The sequence below is a fragment of the Cucurbita moschata genome, unplaced genomic scaffold, assembly GCF_002738365.1.
Source record: "Cucurbita moschata cultivar Rifu unplaced genomic scaffold, Cmos_1.0 Cmo_Scf00035, whole genome shotgun sequence".
NCBI lineage: Eukaryota > Viridiplantae > Streptophyta > Magnoliopsida > Cucurbitales > Cucurbitaceae > Cucurbita > Cucurbita moschata.
The window spans coordinates 304,481-317,942 of NW_019268551.1; the positions used below are offsets into that span (position 1 = coordinate 304,481).

A 13,462-nucleotide genomic window follows, 5' to 3' on the forward strand; every position below is an offset into this window, starting at 1 on the left:
AAAAAAAAAAAAAAAAAAAAAAAAAAAAAAAAAAAAAAAAAAAAAAAAAAAAAATCATTGAAAACCTTTAATCGAGCGGTTTGTTTGGGCAACCTGAACATAGCTCAACTAACTCATATACTCTCGACTTGCTCAAATATACTCTGACTATGAAGTCGAGACATTCAATTTCTAACCAAATAAAAGATAAAAGAGATAAAACTTTATTTCTCTCGGTAGTTCATTCACAGCTCTAGAATGGTGGATCAGGTGTTAAAAAACATAGCATTATCAGATTACAGATCACTCATCACATGGATTTTCTAGTGAATATAAAGAAAAACTAAGGCTAAACGGGAGAAGCAGAGAGCCAGAGCAATATCATAAACGTATGGTACAGAACTTGCGCACACCTCGGAACGATCTCTTCTAGATCATTGAATCAAGACTTGCAAAATGAATGAAGCGTCTCGTCCAATGCCTTCCTGTCATAATCGCCGGTGAAAACGCAGTTTCCTAGAGGACCTTTAAGGAGAATTAGCCTTAGTAGCCCATCAGCAACCTTCTTATCGACCTGCCATGCAAATCGAGCTTAGAATACCTGAGAGACAATAACATGAGAGTAGAGAGGAGCACCCTAAATCACTTACTGCCATTATCGATTTAAACATCTCCACCGTCATGCTGTCAGGAGGTGCAGTAGGCAACTTTGCCTGTTTTAGAATGGCAAGAACTCTGCTCACAATTGTATCATCAATCCATCCGAGACGATATGACATGTCAACTGCCATTACCTGAAAATTGGCAAAGAAACCCAACATTTAGAATTGGTATATATGAAGTAGAATGCAGAAACGGTTTGAACTCAGTGATGCAACTACCGTGCCAACTGCAACAGCTTCTCCATGGAGCCACTGGCCGTACCCGAACCCAGTTTCTATTGCCTATAGAACATTGCACAGAATGAGAAGCTAATAAGAAAGGAAAAGTACTCCATGACGAAAGCGACACATGATTCATGAACAAAAAAAATACATTCTTCGAGCAAGCAAGCCATGAGACGATTTCGGCGATTGCAGACTACGGGAACGAACAAGGTATGATTTGGCCCAGCACAAACAGAGAGGATTGGAATTGAGAAACAAATCATATTAGAAATATAAATTGTTTCTATAGTATGACGAGTTAGTGTAAGATCCCACATCAGTTTGGGAGGAGAACGAAACATTCTTTATAAGGGTGTGGAATCATCTCCCTAGTAGACGCGTTTTAAAAACCTTAAGGGGAAGCCCGAAAGGGAAAGCCTAAAGAGGATAATATCTACTAGTGGTGGGCTTGAGTCGTTACAAATGGTAACAGAGCCAGACACCGAGCGATGTGCCAACAAGGAGGCTGAGTCCCAAAGGGGTAGACACAAAGCAATGTGCCAACAAGGACGTTGGACCCCGAAGGGGTATGGATTGGAGGGTCCCACATCGATTGGAGAAGGGAACGAGTGCCAATGAGAACGCTGGACCCCCAAGGAGGGTGGATTATAAGATCCTACATCGGTTGAGGAGGAGAACAAAGCATTACAAGGGTGTGGAAACCTCTCCCTAGCAGACGCGTTTTAAAAACCTTGATGGGAAGCTCAAAAGGGAAAGTCCAAAGAGGACAATATTTGCTAGCGATGGGCTTGGACCATTACGTCTAAAGTAGGAAGGGAAATGGAAAATATTTGATAATCAAAATTGGTATGTTCAAACAATATATTCTTCGTTGCCTTACAATCAAGTTGTACAGCTAACAGAGTGAAAGAACCCATCTTACATGGCCGAATGTGTGACCCAAGTTCAGAGTTGCCCTTAGTCCGCTTTCCTTCTCATCCAATGAAACAACCTCAGCCTTGTTCTCACATGAGCGTTTTATCGCATAAGCTAAGGCGGCTGGATCCCTACAACGAGCCAACAGATTAAACAATTTCAATCAAACATCCATGTAAATGACAACAAAACTACAAGATAACCCAAGTATTTGATGTACTTGGAACCCCCTCTCTTAAATAGAATGACTCAAGCCCTAATCCAACAAAGAATCGGGTACCTTCCTACTTTCTCACTCCCTTTATTTATAACCAAATTCCTAACGACAACTTCTCTAACTGATTACTATTATATCCTTAATACTTGAATTCAATCTAATAATACTCCTATCAATAAATATCAGGAGATAGAAAGAGAAGCAGCTTAACCAAACACAAGATGAACAAAATGGTAATTGAATGAGAAAAAATGCCCTTCATACAAGGAAAGCTAGTGTATATCTAATGAAAACACTATAAGTGGAAGGACTCTATAGAGCCGAAATGAAATTTATAGTCTTGTAGATATCAAACTAAAATACAGAATAATAGGAGAACATATATAAATTCAGCTTCAGTTAAAAAAATAGATTAAAATGAAAATGTAACGCATCAAAATTTTGAGTTTCGTGTTGATTTGACATGGTTTAGGAGCATGAGGTCCTTAAAGTTCAAATTCTTACTATGTTATCTCCCTCTCCTTCATTTGATATTAATAGCACATATATTGAAGCTTCATGAATGAAAATAATATTCGAGTCGCCTACTAAAAACTCAAACTTTTGGCTCTAATGGTGCAATTTTCATTTATGACAGTCAATTTAACTTCATTTGAATGCTTTAGCAGAATAGAAGCATATTGGACATAAATCAATAACATTTTACACACGCACCTTGCCATCAATGAAGGCATGTTCTTCTCCTGCCATTCAAAAAACTCGGCATCCCTAATAAGCCCATACTTGATGACCTCCGCAAAACCAGAAGCCAGTTCCCTTTCAGGTAGTGTGTTTAATGTATCGGTATCTACAACGACACATTGAGGTTGATAAAACGCACCAATCAAGTTCTTCCCCAGACGGTGATTTATCCCTGTCTTTCCCCCAACTGAAGAGTCCACCTAGAACACACAGGTAGAAGAACAAGAAATGTTAAACAAAGGATCATCTCAAGTTTAAAAAGAAAAAAGCTAAAAAAAACACTTCAGAAAAGCTGCATACTTGTGCCATAACAGTCGTGGGAATCTGAATGAAGTTAACCCCTCGGAGGAAAGAAGCAGCAGCATAACCACACATATCGCCAATGACACCACCTCCAAGGGCTACAAATGTACATCGCCGATCGAGCCGCGACTCGATAGCCTTGTCAAATACTTTCATGAGTGTGTCCTACTAATTCAAGATAGTGATTAGTTTCAATTCTTGGGAGAAATTGGAAGAGCCAAAAAGTTTTACAGGGAGGGGGAAGTTTTTACATTCCAACTTCTTATACATGCAATCTTTCAATTTTAACAATGACATTTAGGGAGCAGAGGAAGATAAGTTAAACTACTCACCATATCCTTGTACTTCTCACCATCTGGTAAAATCACACTTTCAATTGAAACATTAGGATTCCCAACAGTTAAAGCTTCAGCAACTTTATCTAAATACAATGGTCCAACAGTATCATTCGTGACTATAAGCACTCTCTTCCCATGAACATGCCTGTAAATTTAGTAAGACCAGCACAGATAAGGAGAGAAGCCAATGAACCATCAAACAATTCATTTCCACTAATTAACTTCGAGTTCTTACGTGACAAACACAAATTCATTTTAATTAGCATACCTCTGGAGAATCTCAGGCTGATCGAGAAGACCGGATCCAATGTAAATCGGATAGCTCCGGTCACCCAAATCCACCTCAACAATCGTCGGAGCAGAGGAATCAGTTTTACTCGCTGACTGATCCATAATCTGAGCAGATCTCGCCCAACTCTTCCCTCTCATCGGCCTCAAACTCAAACCAGAAAATCCATTTCGATTCAACTCAATCCGAGTTGGAGACGAACGGAAATTGACAGAATAGCGATTGCGGATCGGGAAAAAGCAGCGGACGGCGGAGGATTTGACAGTGAGGTCAGAGGCGGGAGAAAGACAGAGAGAATTTGGGATGGTATCCATGAATCAGAATACCTAGGTCGTGGTGGAAGAGATTTACGGCGGCGGAGAAATGGAAGGAGTTGGTGGAGAGTTTGAGGCATTGGGACGAAGAAGAAGGGGAAGAGAGATGGGAGGCGGGCGTCGTTCGATTCAGTGGTGGCGGGCGGGTTAGGTGGGGGCGGGTCGAGGTTGGTAAGGAAGTGACCAATATCTCGCGATAATTTATGATTATACTGTATATATCGTGATATATTAATGAGAATTTGACCGAAACCGAAGAAATGTGAATGAAATTGGTTTCGGTTCTCAATTTTTTTTTTTTAATAAAAATGTTGGTTTCTCAAATTTCAAAATTGGTTGATGTGCTTTTAAATATTTATTTTAGTTTTTTGGAATAAAAATATTATTTATGTAATTTAGTTGATTCAAATTAAAAAAAAAATTAAAAAAATGGTAAGAAACAACCAAATTTAGTAATAAAAAAACGTTGACAATTGTTATTATTATTATTGGAAAATATTTAAGAATGGGTAGTTGGAGAATAAAATAAAACAGAATGGGCCCACATAACATGCAAGGACCCATTAAACTGTCGTTGAAACCCAATAAAACTTCCAGACTCGACAATTCGTTTATACCCATCGAAATCCAGTAAAACTTCTAGACTCGACCACCCGTTTGTACCATCAAAACCCAACAAAACTCTCACACTCAACAACTCGTTTATACCCATTGAAATCTAACAAAATTCTCCGACTCAATGACTTAGTTATACCCACTGAAACCCCGTTGAAATCTAACAAAATTCTCAGACTCAATGACTTAGTTATGCCCACTGAAACCCAATAAAACTCCCAGACTCGACAACTGGTTTATACCTATCCAAACTTGACAACTTGTTTATGTCTATGGAAACTCAACAAAACTCTTAGACTCGACTATTCGTTTGTACCCATCGAAACTCAACAAAACTCCCAGACTCGATAACTCGTTTATACCCATCCGAACTTGACAACTTATTTAATACCCATCAAAACCCAACAAAACTCTCATACTCGACAATTCGTTTGTGCCCATTGAAACCCAACAAAACTCCCGACAACTCGTTTATACCCATCCAAACTTGACAACTCGTTTATACCTATCGACACCCAACAAAACTCTCAACTCGACAGTTCATTTGAGCTCATTGAAACCCAACAAAACTCTTGGACTCGACAATTCGTTTGTGCCCATCAAAACCCAACAAAACTCTCAGACTCGACAATTCATTTGTGCCCATCAAAACCCAACAAAACTCCCAGACTCGACAACTCGTTTATACCCATCCAAACTTGACAACTCGTTTATACCCATCGAAACCCAACAAAACTCTCAGACTTGACAATTTGTTTGTACCCATCGAAATCCAACAAAACTCCCAGACTCGACAACTCGTTTATACCCATTAAAATCTAACAAAACTTCCAGACTCGACAACTCGTTTATACCCATCGAAACCCTGAAGCGCTAACAAGTTGGTAACGTTAATGAAGAATATTATCATTATTTTCTAAGCAAAGAAACAACCAAACTAACATGCTCCACCTCTCTAGTATCAGCCACCATGATTTCTTCAAATCTCTTAAACAATGGCTCTATAATATCTCCTCCAAAATGGGCTCTTATCATACATTCATTCACAGCTTGAATGGCCTTCGCCATTTGTTGGGTTGTCTTTGATCGTTCAGTGCTTTCCCCATCTCTATTCACACCATCCCATGCCAAAGCAATTATCTCCAAATTCTCTATTTTGAAGGACCCTTCTTCCTCTATCTCCCTTCTCACATCCTCCACATATGGTTCATAATAAGGAGTGTTGTAGCTCTCTACTTTCTCCTCCTCAATAAGCCCCTAAATAAGTATATAAATAATTTGGGTTACCTGACTAAGAAAATTATCTTATTTCGGTTCCTCAAGTTTCTAAACATGTCTAATAAGTCTCTAAACATGTCTAATAAGTCTCTAAACTTTCAATTTTCTATATTTAATAAAGACCCTCTTAATACAAAATTGAAAGTTTTAACGAAAAAATTTGGTACATAATTGAACATCAAAGGAGTAGTTATTTGGTGTTTTAAAAAGTTCAGTAACCAAATGAACATAAAAACCTGAAAGATCAAGGACGACTATCTAAGACAACCACAGAGAGACTGGGACATTGGCACCCCTCCTTCTGTTGTTCGACCTACCTCTGGTGCAAGAATAAGTGTGATATCCCACATCGGTTGGGGAGGAGAATGAAACACCCTTTATATGGGTGTGAAAACCTTTCCCTAGTAGATGCATTTTAAAGTTTTGAGAAGAAGCCCGAAAAGGAAAGCCCAAAGAGGGCAATATTTGCTAGCGGTGGGCTTCGGCCGTTACAAATGGTATAAGAGCCAGACACCAAGTGATGTGTCAGCGAGCGTAGAGGCTGTTCCCCAAAGGGGGGTAGACAAGAGGCCGTGTGTCAGTAAGAATGCTGGCCCTGAAGGGGGGTGGATTGTGATATCCCACGTCGGTTGCGTCGGTTGGAGAGGAGAACGGAACACCTATAAAGGTGTGGAAACCTGGATGCTGGCCCTGAAGAGGGTGAATTGTGATATCCCACATCGGTTGGGGAGGAGAACGGAACACCTATAAAGGTGTGGAAACCTTTCCCTAGTAGATACATTTTAAAGACTCGAGAGAAAGCTCGAAAAGAAAAGTCTAAGAGGACAATATCTAATAACCGTGGGCACTTGGATTGTTATAATAAGTCTCGAAATTATAAAGATGATGGGTTGAATATATATAATATATAGATATACCTCATGTACCAAAGCTTGGAAGGCTAGTCCCAAGTAATCCCAAAGAAGGCAAGTTTCATCAGGGCATGGATCTGGCTGCCTTCTTCCTCTGAAAGTTAAAACCATTCTCCCTCCACACACCACTTCTTTTGATCTTGACTTCAAAAAACAACTGAAATCCTTCTTGAACTGACCATAATATGCTTCTATTACTTCACTTGGGCTTGTCTTTGATATGAAAATCTTCCCTTTGTTCCTTATTCCCTTCCCTTTCTCACTCAGCTCTTCAGGTACCTGTTTTCAACTTTCATGTTTCATTCATTCATCAATGCTTGTTTCTTGTTTCTGTTCGGTTTGATATACGGAAGGAAGGTTACAATATAAGTTTAACCCCTAAATTTTGAGATTTTGATGTACTGTTATACAGTACAAGCCCATCACTACTAGTAGACATTGTGCTTTTTGGATTCTTCCTTTTGAACTTTCTTTCAAAATTTTAAAATGCTTCTACTTGGGAGAGCTTTCCACACTTTTATAAAAAATGCTTTATACCCTCTCCAACCAACATGGGATTTCACAATAGGATAGTGAGTCGTGTGCCAGCAAGGATGCTGCGCTCTCTGAAGCAGGTGGATTGTGAGATCTCACGTCAATTAGAGAGAGGAACGAGTGCTAGCAAGAACACTCGCCCCGAAAAGAGGTGGATTATAAGATCCCACATCGGTTAGAGAACAAATCATCTTTTATATAGGCGTGGAAACATCTCTGTTTTAAAACCTTGAAGGAAAGTTATAAGTAAAAGCCCAAACCAGAGAATAGTTACCAACAATTTGGTCACCAAGTACATTCAAAAGTGTTTAAGAGTGTAAAATTCAAATGGCTTCCAAATATTTATTTTAATCTTTAAATTTCAAATTTAAATTTATTTTGTGTTAATTACATGAATGTAAACTATTATGAAGATTTGAATAGAGACTAACCTGAGAAAGCCAATGGAGACTGGAAGAAGAATGCACAAAATGAAGACTGTTAGAAGCAAACAATCTTCCATAGAAAGATCCTGGAACTCCAGCGACGAAACACCCATCCATAGCCGACGATCCACCGTTCTTCTTGTTCGACAATCCCCTGAAAACAGAGTTGAAATCGTTCTCCGCCAGATCGTTCAAAAACACAGTCAACTCCGGCGCTTCACCGCCGCAACAGCCGCGGATCACGCCGACGATCTCGGAGATCGCGAAGAGCGCGTTCGGTCCTGAAGAGCAGCCGAGGTCGGCAACGGCAATGGCGGATGGCAAATCGGCCGCGCATAACGCGGCAATGGCGCGGCGGAGCAGAGGCCGGGATCCGGACTGGTATTTGCTCTGTGAGATTGAGTTTGTGGCGTAGCTTTGGTCGCCGATTCCTTGGTTCATTGTGAGAATTTTTGGCGCTTCCGAATTCTGGATTTCCGCCATTGATTTGAAACTCTATGCTATGTAGTGATTATCGAGTTTCTCTTATTTAATCTCTCCCTTAAGTATTGATCATTGACTTATAAAACATGGATGATGTCTATAAATTATTTATCATCATATTTTTATAATTAAATTTAAAAAAGACAAACCGGTTGTTCGGTTGTTTGTGACTCGAGTTTATCTATAAAAATGCATTTCGTTAATCTTATAAAAATGCTGATCTAGCCTCGACAATATATATTTTAATCAATTCAATTATTATTATAATTTTAAAATATTGTTTAGAACGTAGAGTTGATTACACCAAACAATTATGATAATTGAAAATATAAACATATAACACGAAACCATTAATTTACTTGTAAATTTGCCTCTCTTTTCATTATTGACTTAAAAAAGCTTAATTTTCTCATTTTTCTCTTGGAATTATCTTAAAGAATTATCTTAAAGATAAAAGATGCTTGCTTTGACTTCTACTTAATTAAATAAATATTTAATTATGTATGACGTAGTATATTCTTCACTAAACTATATTACTACTTTAATCGAACTTAAAAAAAAAAAAATTAGACTTTAAATAATAAGGATAAAATTATAATAGAAAACTCCACTAATTCGAATTCCTCTATCCAAACTATGAAAGTAGGATTAGATCGCAAAAGAGAGATTTTCGAGCCTGCAAGCTGCAAGCAACGGTGGAAAAGCCGTTGCAGCTAGCTTGTAGTTTAGGGGTGTCGTAGGGATGCCTTTTTCGAAAACGGATATTGTTTCTAAGGTCAACTTTTTGGAACCCTAGTTTTGGAGTTTTCCCCGACCTATATCCTTACTAATAAATAAAAACAAAAAGGAGCTTACATTTTTCAGCTGCATTGCGTGCATAAACAATAATCCACTCACTAACCTAATCGAATAAAAAATGACCCAATCTAACTAAAAAATAGAGGGTTGAGTTGAACTGTGAACTCTATTCAAAGTTGTTCGAGTCACCAATCCAACCAACCCAGAATTTTGAGTTGGTTCAAAAGAAATTTCCTACCTACCTCGACTTGTGTGCACCCTAATTCCAACGGGCTCGAAAGGAAGATGGCTAAAGTCTCATTCCCTAAAACCATAAGATAATATATATAGCAAATCTCTATAAAGGAAACTCAATTTGGTGTTCATTGGGTGCATGAAGCTGACTGCAATGCTTCAATGGTGGGTCCAATTCCATGACAATCTTTCCAGGTTCGAAGTTTAAGCACATTGCAAAAGATATAAACTTAACCAGACCAAGTCGGTGAGTACTACAAGAGAAGTGATCATGTTTCCTTCGGCCGGGACTTCTTGGCAGCCTCTGCCGCTGCTTTTTCTGCTTCAATCTCAGCAACAATGGCATCAATTTCAGCTTCCTCCAATTGTTTCAACCCATGTTCCTTTGTCATCACAGCAACCTCTATGTTCTTTCCTCCGCTCTCGACAACCTACAAATTGAGTCGAGTCGATGGAAGTAAATCGCCAAGTACCACAGATAAACATTCAAGAAATTCACTTAACTCGTTTGGTATATTTATGGCAATACCTCTGAAGAATGAAGGAATAATTGTAAACTCGAATATGTTAACTTAGGACATTAAATCACGAACCAATATTCATAACGGCCGTTGGCTCGATTACTCGAGATCAGCTAAATTAACCAAGAAGAGGTCAATGCAAAGCAATAGTTATATCTATTTTGGCATTTCTAGTTGTTTGGATTTGGAAGGTGTTTTTGTACTCATTTTTTAAGGTTGTTTCTTTTTTTTGGGGGTGTGTTCTCAATTCTCAAAGTGACCTATTTTTTCCAAAACCTTATGGAATTGTTTCTAAAATGACTTTTCCATTTGCCGTCTAATGTTTTAAGCCCTATGAAGATTAAACAATGATCCAAAGAAGCTTTTGTGTAAAGGAATAACCAGTTACACCAAAGGATCAAATTGGTTCTTAGGGTAAGGAATAACCCGTTACACCAAAGAATGTGCGCAGTATAGCAAGAAATGTCCAAATCCTTAAGTGCCCTTAAGTGCTTAGTAACCGAATCATTCATTTTTTCTTCGATGAATGAACCATGGATGAAAGTACAGAGGAAAGTTCAAAGGAGAGCCACAAAAACAAAAATCAGCCCAACCAAGAGAGGGAATACCAAAAAGCATGCAAGCTATGTGCCTACCATTAAGCATTAGTCATATGATACAACCACAACTTATTTTCCATTTTGTACATTGAATCACGAACCTCCACAATGGTATAATATTGTTCACTTTGAGCATAAACTATCATACCTTTTCTTTTGGTTTTCCCAGAAGGCCTCATACCAATGGAGATAGTATTCCTTACTTATAAATTCGTGATCTTCTCCTTAATTAGCCAATGTGGGACTCCCTCCCAACAATCCTCCCTCGAACAAAGTACACCATAGAGCCTCCCTTGAGGCCTATGGAGCCCTCGAACAGTCTCCCCTTAATCGAGGCTTGACTCCTTCTCTCGAGCCCTCGAATAAAGTACACCCTTTGTTCGATACTTAGTCACTTTGACTATACCTTCGAGGCTCACAACTTCTTTGTTCGACATTTTTGTTCGACATTTGAGAATTCTATTGACATGACTAAGTTTGAGGATTCTATTGACATGACTAAGTTAAAGGCATGACTTTGATACCAAATGTTGTGAACACACACAAACTAACTCAAAATGAAACACTGAAATCAATTGCATTGAAAAACAAAACAACTTAGCGACTTTTATAGGCGTTACAAACAAATGAAGTTTGTAAAAATTATAAACTCTAAAAATAATAAATTAACAACCCACTAAATGATTTAATGGTCTTAACATCCCTAAAGAAATGGTCTAATCTAACCATTTCAACCCTAAAGAAACGGTCTAATATGACTATCTTTAACAATTTCTCTTGAGGACCAAGACACAACTCCATCACCGAGTAAAAACACATTGACTTGCGTGATTTGATCAGAGATAGTTATTGAGCTGAAGCATTGTGTCACACAAAAACAAGTTGCAGATATTATGACAAAACCACTGAAGCTGGATGCGTTCATAAAACTGCGTGAGTCTGTGTGTAGTACCACGAGTAAACTGAAAGCATTTCAGCTATCAGTTTAGGAGAGAAATTGTTAAAGATGATCGTATTAGACCATTTCTTTAGGAATGTTAGGACCACTAAATCATTTAATGGGTGGTAATTTATTATTTTTAGAGTATGCTAATTTCATCGTTTACTAATTTCATCTGTTTGTAAGGTCTAAAAGCCACAAGTTGTTTTGTTTTTCAATGCAATTGATTTCAGAGTTTTATTTTGAGTGCTAATAGTAAAAAAGTCTCATATAATCGAGCATCACAGATGATTCAAAACCAATCACCACACCAAATACTAAAGCAGCTTCATGTAAACAAACTACTGTATTCAATCAAGGAAATACCAAACACCCATTACAAGTCATGGTCAAACAACTACTTGACTTCAGAAACCAAACAAAGGTTCTATCATCCAAAAGAACTTTACATGCAAACCATATGTCTTTTGGAAACAAGGAACAGAGATAAATGCAAGCAATTAACTTTGAAAAATCCATTCTGCAGTAGAATAGGTTGGCTATGCAAGAAATTTGTAACCGCTCAAACCCATCGCTAGCAGATATTGTTTGTTTTGGCCTGTTATGTATCGCCGTCAACCTCACGGTTTTAAACCGCGTCTACTAGGGAGAGGTTTCCACACTCCTATGAGAAATGCTTCATTCTCCTCTCCAACCGATGTGAAATCTCATAATCCACCCTCTTGGGGGCCAGCGTCCTCGCTGGCACACCACCCCAAGCTCACTGCTAGCAGATATTATCTGCTTTGGCCTGTTACGTATCGCATCAGCCTCACGATTTTAAAACACGTCTACTAGGGAGAGGTTTCCACACTTTTAAAAGGAATGTTTCGTTCTCATCTCCAACCAATGTGGGGATCTCACAATCCACCCCCTCGCTGACACACTGCCCGGTGTCTAGCTTTGATACCCTTTGTAACAGCCCTATTTACAACGTGCAAGTAAAGAAAACAAGAAAAGCTATAACAACTTGCCTCGAGCAATGCACGGATAGCAAGCTTCACAGTTTCTTGCCCAGAAGTCTCCTTGTAGTTCTTCTCAAGAAATTCCCTAATCGAATTTGAATTTCTCCCGGTTGCACTGGCTTTCCAAGAGGAAAAAGTCCCAGAAGGATCTGTCTGATACAATGATGGAGCACCAGTGTAAGGATCAAACCCAATAATCAAAGTGGAAAGCCCAAATGGCCTTACTCCACCACTCTGTGTGTACTTCTGCTGAAGCCCTGCAATGTATCGCGTTATATACTCAACAGTCACTGGATCCTCAACTGTAAGCCTATGGCTTTGACACTCAACACGAGCCCTGTTTATCAGAACTCGTGCATCTGCCTTGAGTCCAGCACAAGCAAGTGCAATATGATCATCAAGATTCACAATTTTCCGAACCGATCTGCAAACAGTAAATCAGATATGAAACAAATAGAAACAACAATCGCCATTTCAATAACCCTAAAATTCGACCATTAACAAGAAACTTCCAACCCAAAAATTAGGTCAAATCAAATCAAATCAAATCAAACTCGATACGAGGTTCTGACAGTAACTCAATATCCTGATTCTAACAATCTAGAAGTAGGATGAATTCGTTAAAGAGGAAAAGAAATTGAGAGAGTGACCTAGAATCTTGGAGTTTGGGGGTGGATTTCTTCTCGACGCCAAGGACGACGGTGTCGGAACCGCGAACCCCGACGGCGGCGTTGCCCTTACGGACGGCCTCGAGAGCGTATTCTACTTGGAAGAGATGACCGTCCGGTGAGAATACCGTAATGGCTCTATCGTATCTCGCCATTTTTCTTGTGTTTTAGCTCTGATTTTCTCTGCGAAGAAAGCTTGGAACTTGATGAACAAGTTGTTTAAGCTCTCAGCTGCCCTTTTGGGTTTCTATGCATTCGGAAGAGATCTCACTTCCTTTTGCACTTTCTTTTTCTTTCTCAACAAGTTTATGTTGTTATATATATATTCCAAAGTGTTTTTTTTTTCTCTTTTTAATTTTTTTCCTCTAGATAAGGTTTGCCTTCGCCCGCAACACAATCCGTTCATGCGTGCATATTCAATTGTGTGTGACACAATCACGTCACATCTCATGACAGATGCCATGTCTCG

General features: G+C 38.9%; 3 protein-coding genes across 4 annotated transcripts; all 3 read right to left on the reverse strand.

Annotated features, from left to right (window-relative positions):
• Positions 1-178: 178 nt before the first annotated feature.
• Positions 179-4,120, reverse strand: LOC111430954 (3-dehydroquinate synthase, chloroplastic-like). The gene is made up of 8 exons (XM_023067417.1): positions 3,649-4,120; positions 3,375-3,525; positions 3,040-3,207; positions 2,713-2,939; positions 1,789-1,912; positions 861-923; positions 630-773; positions 179-553 (listed from the first exon to the last, which is right to left on the reverse strand). The coding sequence occupies exons 1-8, from the start codon at positions 3,981-3,983 to the stop codon at positions 422-424; spliced, it is 1,344 nt and encodes a 447-aa protein (XP_022923185.1). The 5' UTR covers positions 3,984-4,120; the 3' UTR covers positions 179-421.
• A 1,167-nt stretch (positions 4,121-5,287) lies between these two features.
• Positions 5,288-8,291, reverse strand: LOC111430956 (salicylate carboxymethyltransferase-like). The gene is made up of 3 exons (XM_023067419.1): positions 7,753-8,291; positions 6,794-7,066; positions 5,288-5,855 (listed from the first exon to the last, which is right to left on the reverse strand). Exons 1-3 carry the CDS (start codon positions 8,227-8,229, stop codon positions 5,508-5,510), a joined length of 1,098 nt encoding a protein of 365 aa, XP_022923187.1. The 5' UTR covers positions 8,230-8,291; the 3' UTR covers positions 5,288-5,507.
• A 1,030-nt stretch (positions 8,292-9,321) lies between these two features.
• On the reverse strand, positions 9,322-13,285 carry LOC111430959 (proteasome subunit alpha type-7-like). Of its 2 annotated transcripts, XM_023067423.1 has the most exons (4): positions 13,265-13,285; positions 12,976-13,224; positions 12,335-12,749; positions 9,322-9,692 (listed from the first exon to the last, which is right to left on the reverse strand). In XM_023067423.1, exons 2-4 carry the CDS (start codon positions 13,146-13,148, stop codon positions 9,531-9,533), a joined length of 750 nt encoding a protein of 249 aa, XP_022923191.1. In that variant the 5' UTR covers positions 13,149-13,224; positions 13,265-13,285; the 3' UTR covers positions 9,322-9,530. The 2 variants fall into 2 exon arrangements, with proteins under 2 accessions (XP_022923191.1, XP_022923190.1); XM_023067422.1 differs by lacking the exon at positions 13,265-13,285 and having other exon boundaries at positions 12,976-13,258.
• Between the last annotated feature and the right edge of the window lie 177 nt (positions 13,286-13,462).

Excerpts from the sequence above, each read along its gene's own strand:
- LOC111430959 (XM_023067423.1), bottom strand. The coding sequence starts at position 13,148 with ATGGCGAGATACGATAGAGCCATTACGGTATTCTCACCGGACGGTCAT. Across the intron at positions 12,750-12,975 it reads CCCAAACTCCAAGATTCTAG|ATCGGTTCGGAAAATTGTGA; the intron begins GTCACTCTCTCA and ends TACTGTTTGCAG. Across the intron at positions 9,693-12,334 it reads CTATCCGTGCATTGCTCGAG|GTTGTCGAGAGCGGAGGAAA; the intron begins GCAAGTTGTTAT and ends CTCAATTTGTAG.
- LOC111430956 (XM_023067419.1), bottom strand. The coding sequence starts at position 8,229 with ATGGCGGAAATCCAGAATTCGGAAGCGCCAAAAATTCTCACAATGAAC. Across the intron at positions 7,067-7,752 it reads GTCTCCATTGGCTTTCTCAG|GTACCTGAAGAGCTGAGTGA; the intron begins GTTAGTCTCTAT and ends AGTTGAAAACAG. Across the intron at positions 5,856-6,793 it reads TCCAAGCTTTGGTACATGAG|GGGCTTATTGAGGAGGAGAA; the intron begins GTATATCTATAT and ends ATACTTATTTAG.
- LOC111430954 (XM_023067417.1), bottom strand. The coding sequence starts at position 3,983 with ATGGATACCATCCCAAATTCTCTCTGTCTTTCTCCCGCCTCTGACCTC. Across the intron at positions 3,526-3,648 it reads CAGCCTGAGATTCTCCAGAG|GCATGTTCATGGGAAGAGAG; the intron begins GTATGCTAATTA and ends CTAAATTTACAG. Across the intron at positions 3,208-3,374 it reads GTGAGAAGTACAAGGATATG|GACACACTCATGAAAGTATT; the intron begins GTGAGTAGTTTA and ends TTGAATTAGTAG.